At 34.0% G+C, this 12893-nt stretch overlaps 1 protein-coding gene across 5 annotated transcripts in view; it reads left to right on the top strand.

The window, feature by feature from the left end:
- Shoc2 (SHOC2 leucine rich repeat scaffold protein) overlaps positions 1-12893 on the top strand; it is a 101564-nt gene that overhangs the window by 40228 nt on the left and 48443 nt on the right. For all 5 annotated transcript variants that reach the window (XM_020171557.2, XM_020171556.2, XM_074078319.1 and 2 more), the window contains exon 2: positions 955-1890. In XM_020171557.2, the coding sequence (XP_020027146.1) occupies positions 1188-1890 (703 nt within the window). In that variant the 5' untranslated portion in view covers positions 955-1187. The remainder of the gene's footprint in view (positions 1-954; positions 1891-12893) is intronic.

The raw sequence follows: 12893 nt of genomic DNA, 5'->3' as shown, positions 1-12893 counted from the left end.
AGAATTGACAAGAGTCACAAAATAAGAATTATTCGTTTTAACTTCAAAATATTTAGGGAGGACTGATTCCTTCCACAAAAATTTTATTTATCTTTTCCTTTTGGATTTTTTTTTTTTTTGGTTAATTATCTTACCAGTGAACTTTTTGTACTTCTAAGTACCTTGTTCCATTGATCTTCCTTTCTTTTCCAGAGTCAAGACTATAGACATCATTTGAGATTTCCTCTTTGCTTTGTTTCTCAAAGGTGGTCCTCAGTCAGATCTACCTGTATTAGAATCAACTAGAGTGCTCACTAACTCTTCCCTGAGCTGTTTGCTTTTTTCCTACATATCTTTCACTTTGTTCATTTTGTCCTTTAATCTTACTGCTCTCCATTCTTTCATCAGTTTTGAAAACTTACAGTCTTAAACTATCAGACAATTAGTTGTAGATAGAGCAGTTTTAGTGTAGTAGTTAGGAATATAGGTTATGGATATCCTCTTCCTAATTTAGAATATTGTCTCTGTCACTTTTCCAAGATTACAAAGGTAGTTGCTTAAAAACACTTCTGTGTTTTAGTGTCCCTTTGTATAACTAGGATAACAGTTTGCTCCTCATAGGGCTGATATGTATTAGATGAATTAATATTTGTAAACTACTTAGAATAATGCTTGTATATAGAAAGCAATTAGTAAACATCAGCTGATGCTGTGGTTTCTCTTTTGAGCTCTCAGTTTTGTACTATAGTAACTTGTATTCATTTCTTACTCTTCCTATTAGATTGCAGGTTCTTTAGGGCCCACCATTTTAACTTACATAGTTTTCAGTGAATTCTGTATAATGAAGGGTGTTTGATAAATATTTGCTATATCAAATTATAGGAAAATGGCAAATTCCAGAATGATTGCTTTTCAGAGGCTATTTTTATAATATAAATTAAAACCTAAGTTAATTTAATACTCTCTGTGTTTCAGGAATTCTAATGAATCATTGGCCAGTACCATTTTACCAGTTGGAATGAGTTATATCAGAAATGGGCATAGTGCTTTTAGATCCAACATGTAACAAATGGATGCTACTTTATGCTGATGATTTCTTCATGGCAACATCTTTTTGATTGTGAAGGATCTTTGTCTCTTCATCTTTGTCTTTGGATTTTGGGCAAATAACAAGAGTTCATGTAGTTTTTGTCCACGATTGAGTCACCATGAGTAGTAGTTTAGGAAAAGAAAAAGACTCTAAGGAGAAAGATCCCAAAGTATCATCAGCCAAGGAAAGAGAAAAGGAGGCAAAAGCTTCAGGAGGTTTTGGAAAAGAAAGCAAAGAAAAAGAACCTAAAACCAAAGGGAAAGATGCCAAAGATGGAAAGAAGGACTCCAGTGCTGCCCAACCCGGTGTGGCCTTTTCAGTTGACAATACGATCAAACGGCCAAATCCAGCACCTGGAACTAGAAAAAAATCGAGCAATGCTGAGGTGATTAAAGAGCTCAACAAGTGCCGGGAGGAGAACTCAATGCGCTTGGACTTATCCAAGAGGTCTATACACATACTACCATCATCAATCAAAGAGTTGACTCAATTAACAGAACTTTATTTATACAGTAATAAATTACAGTCCCTCCCAGGAGAAGTGGGCTGCCTAGTAAATCTCATGACGCTGGCTCTAAGTGAAAATTCACTTACCAGTTTGCCTGACTCGCTTGATAACTTGAAGAAGCTGCGGATGCTTGATTTACGGCATAATAAACTGAGAGAAATTCCTTCAGTGGTGTATAGGCTAGATTCTCTCACCACTCTGTATCTTCGCTTTAATCGTATAACTACTGTGGAAAAGGATATCAAAAACCTATCAAAACTCAGCATGCTCAGCATTCGAGAGAACAAAATCAAACAGTTACCTGCTGAAATTGGTAAGAGGACTTGGTTATTATTATTGTAGTATTTATTATACTAAACAATTTTGTTGGGTGCTTTTCCCTACCATAAATTTCTTAATACTTGCCTAAAAACAGCTTGTTTCTAACTTTCATTTCGTTCATGGTTTACTTTACCAATAGACATGAACTGAAATTATTTTAGACCAAAGTGAGTTAGAAAATAGATGTAATTCGACCTTTCTCACACCAATTAATGAGCTTTAGTTTTCACTGGAAAAAAAAAATTGAAAAAAGAAAAGATGTTTGCCTAAGTTGTTGCCACCTACTTTTAAAGTCTGCCTATATGTTTATTAGCTAACATCTGTACTTTTCCATTCTGACTTTCCCTTCTTTATCTAGAAATGTTTAAGTTCACATCACTTTCTAATTTACCACTAAGAGTTGTCATAGCTTTAAGAAAGAGTATTGTCATGTGAAAATAGAATTTTTTTTGTTTTGTTTTGAAAGTACTTGTTCTTTAAAAAGAATCTGATATAGCAGCTGACCTGAGTGGCATGTTCCTGTAATTCCACCTACTCAGGAGGCTGAGGGCAGGGGAGTTGCTTGAGCCCAGGATTTGGAGGCTTGCCTGGGTAGCAGTGTGAGATCCTGTCTCGAAAATAGGGAAAACCCCAAACAAATCCAATACAGAAAGGCAGAAGAGGAGACCTTTAGTAAATGCAACATTTGGCATTTTGATAGATTTCATTTCACTTCTATATAAAGCTAAATTCTACTGAAACAAAGGAAATTTTTTTTTAAAAGGAATGGTAGTAGAAACAAGGAATATAGATGTGTCAATAAAAAGACAGCAGTTGTGATATTTTTAATGATGGGAAAAATTTTTTTGTGGCAGTAATGGGGTTTGAAGTCAAGGCCTTGTGCTTGCTAGGCAGGTACTCTGGTTAAATAGAAAAAAATTTATGAACCTTGGAAATACATTAATTCATTAGCATCAGTTTTTGAGAAATTGATACAGGTACTGCCGTAGTGAGCTTTTTTTTAATAAGATTTTTAACTCAAAAAAAAAAAAAAAAACCAGAAACCCTCAAAGTAAAATGTGGATCTTGGAATTTTAAGGGAAATTTTAAGTCCATTTTTTCTTCTGAATAAACAAAGATGAATTAAGTTTTATGTATTGGTCTTACAGTGAATGGTAAAAGAAACTTTGTGATTGTAGACACTGCAGCCTTTGCAGGGATATAATATTGTGTGATTTAAAAATTTTGTTTAGACTTAAAAATACTACAGTTTAAACTTTAAATGTGTTATTACATTTAACTCTTAACTAGACACTTAATATAAATACATTATAGATTTTCTTAGGTAGTGTATCATACATACAAAATACCACTCACTTGTGAGTTAGTAAAATGTCCCAGGAATTTTTGGGTAGAAATACTTCATTCCATGTCTTCTCATAGGAAAGTGGCTGTTGAATGACTTGGTTTAGTACTAGATTCAGTTAAAATTTGACCTTGCATATATGGTTCATTGTTCTGTTTTTATTATTGTTTTGTGTTTGTGTTACAATTGGTCCTAAAAGTTTGACAAATAATTTATGAACCTCTTAGGATTTATTTCTATCAAATTACCTGAGATTTAAGAATACACTTTTTTTTCCCCCCCCAAGGTGCTTGGGATCAAACCTAGGGTTCCTGTATTCTGGCAAGTGCTTTACCACCTCAAGCCCCAGCCCAAGAATTCAGGATGTTTTCTTTTCTTTCTTTCTTCCTTTTTTTTTTGGTGTTTATGGAGCCCAGGCTGGCTTTGACTTGAAATCCTCCTTCAGTCTCTCCAGGGCTGAGATTACACCCAGCTCTTGTAAATATCCATTTCTTAAGTGAGAGTTAGTTCACAGAATTTTCAATTTCATTTTTTTTGAGCATATAGATACAATATTTTTACTGAAAAGTAATTATTTAAGTTGACAAATTTTATATAATTAACTGGTTTATGTTTGTAGCTACCTAATCTTTTGATCTTTATTACTGAATTTATATTTTAAAAGACCCTTGAATTTCTTGAATAAATTCCCTCCCACCATTAGTGACTAAAGTTGGTATTCTTCTACGTTCTGGTTTTCTGTAAAAATGGAAACATCATACATTGTTTATTCTAAGCAGGGCATCAGAAAATAAACGTAATCTAATGTTTGTTAGGAGTTATAATTTATAAGGTGTAATGCAGATGCATGAATTTGGGACGAATCCATAGTCTTTGTTTCCTTATAGAAAACAAAAAATAAAGATCAAGTAAAAATACTATAAACAATAATAGTTATCTGAGCATAATGTCAATATACCAGGTATTGATATGTAAATGTCACTGCAGTGAATGAGGCAGTTTGACTTAAAGAAAAGCTCATAGTTCTGGAGATCCAAGGGCATAACACTGGTTCAGGTTGGTCTCATCACATTGGTGGGAGTGCCAGTAAGGAGAGCTCACATTGCCAGACAGAAAGTCAAAGGGGCTAAGGAGTAGCCAGACTTGCTTTTGTATTTAAAACAACCCTTTTTTAAAGAATTTAGGGGTTCCACAGAATTAACTATTTCTTTCTGAGGGCAGCATCTCAAAGACCTAAGCATTTCCCACTGACCCAAGTCACCCAGCCACCTCAATATTGCCACTCTTTAAGTACCAGCCTTCTAATATATGAACCTGTAGGGGGGTCAAACTATAGCCAAACCATAGCACCGGAATTCTTTACATGTATCATTAAATCTTTATGGTAACCCAATAAAATAGGTATTTCTTTCTCATTGTATACAATTTTAATTTTCTGGGAAGGCAGTGTTTGCACTTTGAAACCAGAGATAAACTCCATCTTTGTGTCTTATTAATGCTTCTGCAGTTTTCTTTTCCCTCTGGCTGTGGTTTGGTTTGGGAGGTTTTTTTTGTGTGTGTGTGCGATATTAGGGTTTGAACTCAGGGCCTCACTGTCATGCTTGCTAGGCAGGCGCTCTATCACTTGAGCCATTCCGCCAGCTCCTTTTTTTAGAGATAGGGTCTTGCAAACTATTTGCTAAGGCTGGCTTCAAACTGTGATTCTGATCTCTGACCCCTGAGTAAGCTAGGATTACAGGCGTGAGCCATAGGCACCCAGCTTGGTTTAGGATTTTTAAGAAAAATTCCCCACTTATTTACTATTATTTATAAAAACAAAACAGCTAAGTTTTTATAAATAATAGAGGCAATATTTAAATCTTTCTAAGCTATATGTTCAACAAAATGCTGTAATTTATATATTATACACTTTCATGTGGATTTGTTAAAAAGACCCTTTTTGTTTAGGAAAATGATCTGTTAAAGTATGGTTTTTGAGACCATAGATCATTCTTCCCCTCCCATTTAAAAACAGCTTTCACATCATTTAGATATGTGAGAAATTAGAATCAGAAGTTTTTTTACCCTTTGAATAACATTTATTCAAAACAAAATCAATTTCATACTGCTCTGCAATATGGCAGTTTTATAAGTCAAATGACATATAACCAGTATGTATGTTTTATATATATATGTATATATAAAATCAATAGCTATTCATATAGAATATACAATGCACAGAATCATCTTTTTTAAAAAGCTGAGTGAATTTACAGATTTGGTTTAAACTCCCTGTTGTGTGATTTTTCTGTGAATTTCTTAAACATTAAAGGTTAGGCTTTCAGTAAATATGGTTTAAAATGAACTTGATGAAGTACAGTACTGTTTACATATTTTTACTGTATTGGTATATTTTAGTATTATAGTATTACAATTTTATAGCAGTAAATTTAGTACAGTTTCTTTACAATCATGCATAATTATAATAGTATTAATAATATTTCAGTGTTATTTTCAATATTAACTCAAATTATAAGCCTTAATTCTTAAAGTTCTTGAAATTCTTCCAAGACTGCCAGGAGTGACAGAATTGCTTTTCATGGTCCAGGTAGCATTAGTAAATTTCATTTGAGTGTTTTTGTACAAATGCTAATGAGTAACTTACTTTACAGGAAAGGGAAATCAATAAAGAGAATTCATAGTTGTTAATAAATAACTCCTTGACTAAGTATCAGCAAGAAACCATAGACACCCAGAAATGAACTGTAACTTAGTTTATCGTTATCAGGTCTTTTACTAAAACAACAAGCACCTATGGAGAAGTTATCATTATTGCTAAAGGAGGCAATGAGAGAACACAGAAAATAGCATTTGAACAACTTTAGAAGGAACTGATAGGGTTAAAGGAGATAATTGACTTCTTACTCTGCTGAGGTGTTTGAAAGAGGGAGAAGAGGGCAATTATACTCTAAAGACAGCATGTCATCCATTCAAAGGTAAATAGCCACTGTTGTCCTTTTGTTGCTAAGGTACTTGCTTAAAAGAGCCCCTGAAATCTTCTATGCAATGAAAGGAAGAATTAAGCCTTTAAGACAAATTTAAATAATACAATGACATGGAATTCCAATCTTTCTAAATCTGCTCAAACTTGTATGACAGGTATTTTCAGCTTTGTTAATTATGTAGTTTTACAAATGTATTTTATAAGATTTGATGTGATTTTTATTTTTATAGAGCTAAACTGAATGAAAAAATCCTTATAACAAATTTGGGTTTTTTTTTGTCTTTTAACAGGCATCTTTAATGTGAGTCAGTGAGTTATATGCCACTTAGCAATGTTTCAGTCACTATTTATATGATAGTGACCCATAAGATTTTATTTTTTTGGCTCAGGGTAGGAAGGTACTGGGGATTGCACATGCTAGTTCCCTGTTACGTGAGCCAAGTCCCTAGCCCTTTTGTTTGTATTTTTGTTTTTGAGATAGTGCCTTGTTAACCTTACTCAGGCTGGTCTCCTGCCTCTGCTTCCTGAATAGCCTGTTATTACAGGTGTGTGCTACCATGCCTACCTTCTATAAGATTATTACTAGTAACATAGGAGCTGTCTTCATTTAAGTATACTCCTGTGATGTTCATACAATGAAATTGCATCTCTCAGAATGTACCTGGAGTAGTAATTGACATATGGCAGTATATTGTAGGAGAGTTCACATTCTGTGAAGTCTAAATTATTCATTTACCATTCTTTGAGTTCCTACTGGGTATATTTTAATAGGACCTTTTTATATATTGCTGGATTCAGTTTACTAAAAATTTAATGATTTTTGTATCCATAATGAATATTGATCTGTACTTTTTTTCCATTTTTTTTGTAATGGCTGGTATCATAGACTGTCCCTTTTATATTCTATAAGAATTTGTGTAGAATTAGTGTTACTTTCTATTTAAATGTTAGTAGAACTGATCAGTATATAATCTGGGACTACGGTTTTCTTTGTGGCTAAGTTTTAAATTACTAATACAATTTATTTAATAGATATAGAGTAATTCAGTTTTCTATACTAGAGTTTTGGTGGTTTGAATCAAGGCATTGTCTATTTATATAATTTGTTGAACTCAATCACTTAAAGTTCATAAATATTCTGTTAATGTATGTGATACACAAGTGAGATACATATAACACATACAGTGATTGGTAATTTGGGTCTTTTCTCTTTCACAGACTGACTGGAAGTCTATCAATTTAATTGATCTTTAAAAAAGTATGGTTTTTTAAATTTTGGTTTTAGATTTGTTTTCTGCTCTTTATTCCTTATTAATGTAGGTTTAATATGCTCTTGGTTGATAGTTTAGGTTGATTTCAGATCTTTATTCTTTTCATTGTATAGCACTTAGAGATTTAAATGTTTCTCAAAGTACTCTCTAATCAGCAACACACAAATTTTAATACTTTTGTTACAAACCAGCTCAAAATATTTCCTAGATATTCCTGTTAGTTTTTTCTCTGACCCCAGGATTATTTAGAAGAGAAGTGTTTATTTTCCAACCTATGAAACCTAGGTTATTTGTGAGATGTTTTCAGATTGTTTTATCTTTTATAAAATATGCTTTGTCTTGGTCTGGCAGAATGACTCAAGTGGTAAGAGCGATTGCCTAGCAAGCATGAGGTCCTGAGTTCAAACCCCAGTGCTGAAAAAATATAATGGCCTGTCTTGATAAATGATCTAAATGTAGTTGAAAAGAATGTGTATTCTGCTTTTTTTTTTCTCTTTTGAGCATTGTATAAATATCAGCAAAGTCAAGTTGCTGGGTAATGTTTTTTGTTCTATGTACTTAGTATTTTTTTCTGATGAGGGAACTTTTATCATTAAGTATGTCTTTATCCCTGAATAACTTTTTCCTAAATTCTAGCTTGTCTGATACTAATACAGCCACTCCAGCTACCGTATTGATTGGTGCTTGGGTTATGTATCTTTTTACCTTTACCTCTTTGTGTCTTTATACTTAAAATGTTTTTTTATAGACAGCATATAGTAAGCACACTACCACTTGAGCCACACCTCTGGTCTTTTTTGCTTTAGTTGTTTTTCTAATAGCCTTTTTGACTTGTGCCAGCCTGGGCTGCTATCCTCACCTCCCGTGTAGCTGGGATGATGGATGCACCCCCCACCATGTCCAGCTTTTTATTGGATGAGATGGGGCAGGGGGTCTCCTGAACATTTTGCCCAGGCTGGCCTATAAAACAGGATCCTCCTAATTTCTGCCTCTCAGGTAGTTTAGGATTCTTGGCTTCAGCCACTGTGCTCTGCTTGTGTTTTTTTTTTTTTTTTCTTTCCTGCTATTTGAATTCCATCTACTCTCATAACTCTTTAACCTTGTCCTGTGGTTTCTCAGATCAACAGGACTAACTTTTGACATGAGGTTTATTTCCCACATGCAGATTTGTGAGTAACTTAATAATAAAAAATGTGGATATCATGTGATTCCTGTATTATCTACTGTGTAACAAATGAAAACATAGCTCTTAAAACAATCATTTATTTTCTTACAGTTTCTTTGGTTCAGGAGTTAGGCACAACTTGATTGGGTCTTCTGATTCAGGATTTCTCACGTTTTCTCAGTTTTCTGAGCGCCAGAAGCCCAGTATTTTCAGGTATTTTCCCTAACTCCTCCTTAGGGGAAGGATGATTTACCATGGAGCATTTCTTCAGACCTACATTTTTTTTTCCCTCCTGGATGTCTCAGTAATATCTCAAATTCAGCATGACCAAAACACAACTCCTCACCAGGGAGTATGTATAGTTCAGTGTTGGATCACTTACCTAGAATACATGAAGCCCTGGGTTTCGCTCTTTACTATTGCCCCCCCCTCCCCCACCAGGGAAAAAAAAACCCAGAAATGAAAAGTAAGCACTTACAGCCTTATATAGCAAATTGATGTTCTTAAGGATATCTAATATATAATGCTGTGTGCTTAAAAATACTGTTCTGCAGCCAGTTGGGTGGAGGTAGGGACTGTACTTTATATGTAGTTTGAGAAGCACATGTTGCCTTTTCTACCTCTCTTAGTGCTTCTCATAGTAGCCTGTTGTTCATTCCACTTCCACTGCTATTTTTTTTCTTTTCTTTATTATTGTTGTATTGGGGGTACATTGTTTTACTGCTGGTCCTCATCTATTTCACATGGTCTAATTGCAATAGCTTATTCCCTAGACTGTTTCCTAATTCTTTCTTCTTGCAATCCATGCATTCAAATCTTTGAGAAAATAAACTTCTTAGAAAAGCATTCTCATTATTAGTTTGCTCAAAAATTTAATTTTTTACTTTATTACCTGGTCAAAATAGTTCATATTCCTTAGTTTAATACAGATGCCAGATTTATTTTTCCCCCTCCATGCCTTATTTCATTTCAAACACGAACATATTTGTTTTTCACCTTGACCTCCCCCAACACTCAAATTTCCAATTTCCCTATTTTATTTTTGATTACAGCAGTTATTGTGTCCTAACACTGTTTCTTTGCTTGTTTTGATTCCCGACACCAAGCACCAGTGTAATTTTCATGAGAACGGAGTTTTTGTTTGGTTCACTGCTGAATCTCCAGTAAGTGCACAATAAATTTTTCTTTAATCAGTGAGTGAATGAAATGGTCATTTAAGAAAAACCTTAACCAGCCAGGCATGGAAGTATAGGCCTGCAATCCCAATGATCAGGAAGCAAGGCAGGAGGAGCTCAAGTTTGAAGCCAGCTATATAACAGGATCTTATCTTCAAAACAACAGCAGCAGCACAATACACAGCAAACAAAACATAACAAAAACCCAAAGAATCTTAACCATGATGTCACCCTAAAAAAAGAATGGCTCCTAGTGATGAAATTTTGTAAGCAGGCAGTAAGGGTGCTATTTGGAATAGAGGTCTTCTCTAGCCCAGGTCAGATCACCCAGTGTCTTTACTAATTTTAAGTTCCATGAGAAAGAACAAAGCATTTGATACATTGTAGTCTCCTTTTTTTCAGTCTGGTATTGCACCTGGGAAAGAGAATGCACAATTTTTGTCTGATTTAGTGCTCTTAGAGGAATAACTTATCTGTCAAGTTTTAGAAATACAGTAAACTTGAATGTACAATAATATTCCTTTGTTGATGGTTAAACCACATACAGATAAAGCTTTTTTATTTAATCTAATGTTCATTAAACCTTTTCTGACCAAGGACTTACGTAAAGTATTTTTGACATAAGTCAAAGATTATTCTAAAATAAGATTTGGAAAAAAAAAATGAGAAAACTTAGGAAAGTGCCAAATAATTCTCAGGAATTTATTATCTAAACATGTTTTGAAGTCTCCAAAGGTGAGGAAGCAAAACTTCTCCTCTTAAAATTGATTTTCTATTTGATGAATATTAGTTTTATATCCCAGTTGATACCTTTGGGAGGCCATGTGTCTTGCTGCTTTTTTGTATGTTGAACCTGTCTTTCTGTATCATAAACTATCATAAAGCAAAAATATTAGGATAATGTCAGTATGAATGTAATCAATGTTAACACCCCTGGGAAGAGATATGTCCAGCAAACTTGATTGTCTAGTTGTAGGGTAGTGTCATGCTTAGAAAGTTTAGATACAGTCTACAATCTTTGCCTTCTCTAAAAACAAGACAAAAGCAAACTAATACAAATTTTTCAAAATACATTTGCTTTCCATTGTTGAAGATGATGCACTTTGTGCAAATTTTACAAGTGCCTGTTTTCTGCTGCAGTTTCAATTAAATGTTCAAAGATTTGGGTTTAATTTTTTTGTTGATGTATATTTACAGAAAGGTGCACCTACCATAAATGTACAATTTATTGAATCTGCAAATCATATAATCAGTATGTAAGTTAAAAAAAAGTCAACATCAAGACCATCAGCCACTCTTTTCATCACTACCCTTAGGGTAACCTAAGGGTACACGTTAATTGTACTTAGTTGTATATAAAATGAAGTCATTATGTTTTTGTATCTAACTTCTTGTACTTCATTACTCATTTCTAGTGCTGTATAAAGTTAGAGATTGTTTTAAGTCTTTTGGTAGAGATATGGTCTTGTTTCTATTGAACATACATACCTCGCGATGAAATTGCTGACCTCCTTTTTTATCCTTACGTTATTTCTTTTCTTGGAATATCTATACAGTTCCTGCTCATCTTTTAAAGTCTTAACTTTCCATAATTCACACAGCCAGAATCATGCTTATTTTACTTATAACTTTGTGTACAGGCTTATACACACATCAATGTGTAAACTTTGTTCACAACATTCTGCTTTTTATTAAATTTTTGTTTAGATTATAGTTTTCCATAATAGTTTTTAAGCTTTTTGAGGGCAAGCCTTGTCATGTCATTGTTTTTCCAAAAAACTGTCTTATATCCTGTCAGCTCCACTTTAAAAATACAACCACTACCACTATTCACTTGTTAGAATTGTTTAAATCCAAAAGACTAATAATGCCAAGTGTTGGTGAGGATGCTCACCTATTGCCAGTAGGAATGCAAAATAGTATAGCCATTTCTTAAACATCTTAATACATGATTTACCAGTCATGCACCTGGGTATTTAACTCAAGTGAGTTAAAATTTTATGTCCATACAAAAACCTACACATGAATGTTTTTAGCAGCCTTATTGCCAGAAATCTGAAGCAGCTAAGTTGTTCCTCAGCAAGTGAGTATGTAAGCTGATGTATGTATGAAATGAACCTAGTAAGCTTTAGAAAGAAATGAAGGAGGCTTTTGTGTATACTGTTACATGAAAGTCAGTCTGCTGTGTACTATATTCTTCCACTGCATGACATTGTACAAAAAGTGAAACTAAAATATCCAGGTCTCTGAAGGAGGAAGGGAAGGATGAATAGATAGGTGAAAACACAGGGAATTTTCAGGATGGTGAAACCATGTCTCTGTGATACTACAGTGACATGCATAATGTTACATACGTATCAAAGCCCGTAGAACTGGACAACATAGAGTGAATACTAATGTAAATAATTAGCTTTAGTGAATACTAATGTGTTGGTTCATCAGTAATAACAAATGTACCATGCTAAAGTGAGATGCTAGTAATAGAAACTGTGTTGTAGGAAAGTGGATGTATGGTAACTATGTTCTTTCAGTGCAGTTTTTGTGGAAACCTAAAATTTCTCTGAAAAAATGAGGTCTATTAAAAGAAAAGCCAAAAAATGTACACAACTTTGACTGTCCTCACCACTACTTCCTAGTGAAGTCTCATGTCCTTTTCTTGGCCTATTAAACATGAAGTGAATCTGGCCACTTCATCTCAATTACTTTCCTTCTCTGCCGCCGCAATGTATTTGCACTTACTGGTCCCTCTGTCTGGAATATGCTTCTTCCTCTGTGTTATTCAAGTCTCTTAACTGCTACTTCGTCTGGGTTACTTTTTCTACTATTTTTAAATCTTCTTATCTTTCACACCCTTTCTTTCACTCTTACCCTGCTTTGTTTTCTTTTATAGCCCTTAGTACTTTTTGACATTGATTTTATATTACCGTGGTGTTTTCCTTATTAAAATGTATGCTCTGTGAAGTCATACATTTCCTCTGTTGTATTCTGAGCACCTAGAACATAGTAGGTGCTTAATAAACATTTGTAGAGTGGAAGAATGAATGAGTCCTTGTTTT

Source organism: Castor canadensis, chromosome 7 (genome assembly GCF_047511655.1).
Source record: "Castor canadensis chromosome 7, mCasCan1.hap1v2, whole genome shotgun sequence".
In the NCBI taxonomy this organism is placed as follows: Eukaryota; Metazoa; Chordata; class Mammalia; order Rodentia; family Castoridae; genus Castor; species Castor canadensis.
This window is presented reverse-complemented; position numbering and strand designations above follow the sequence as displayed.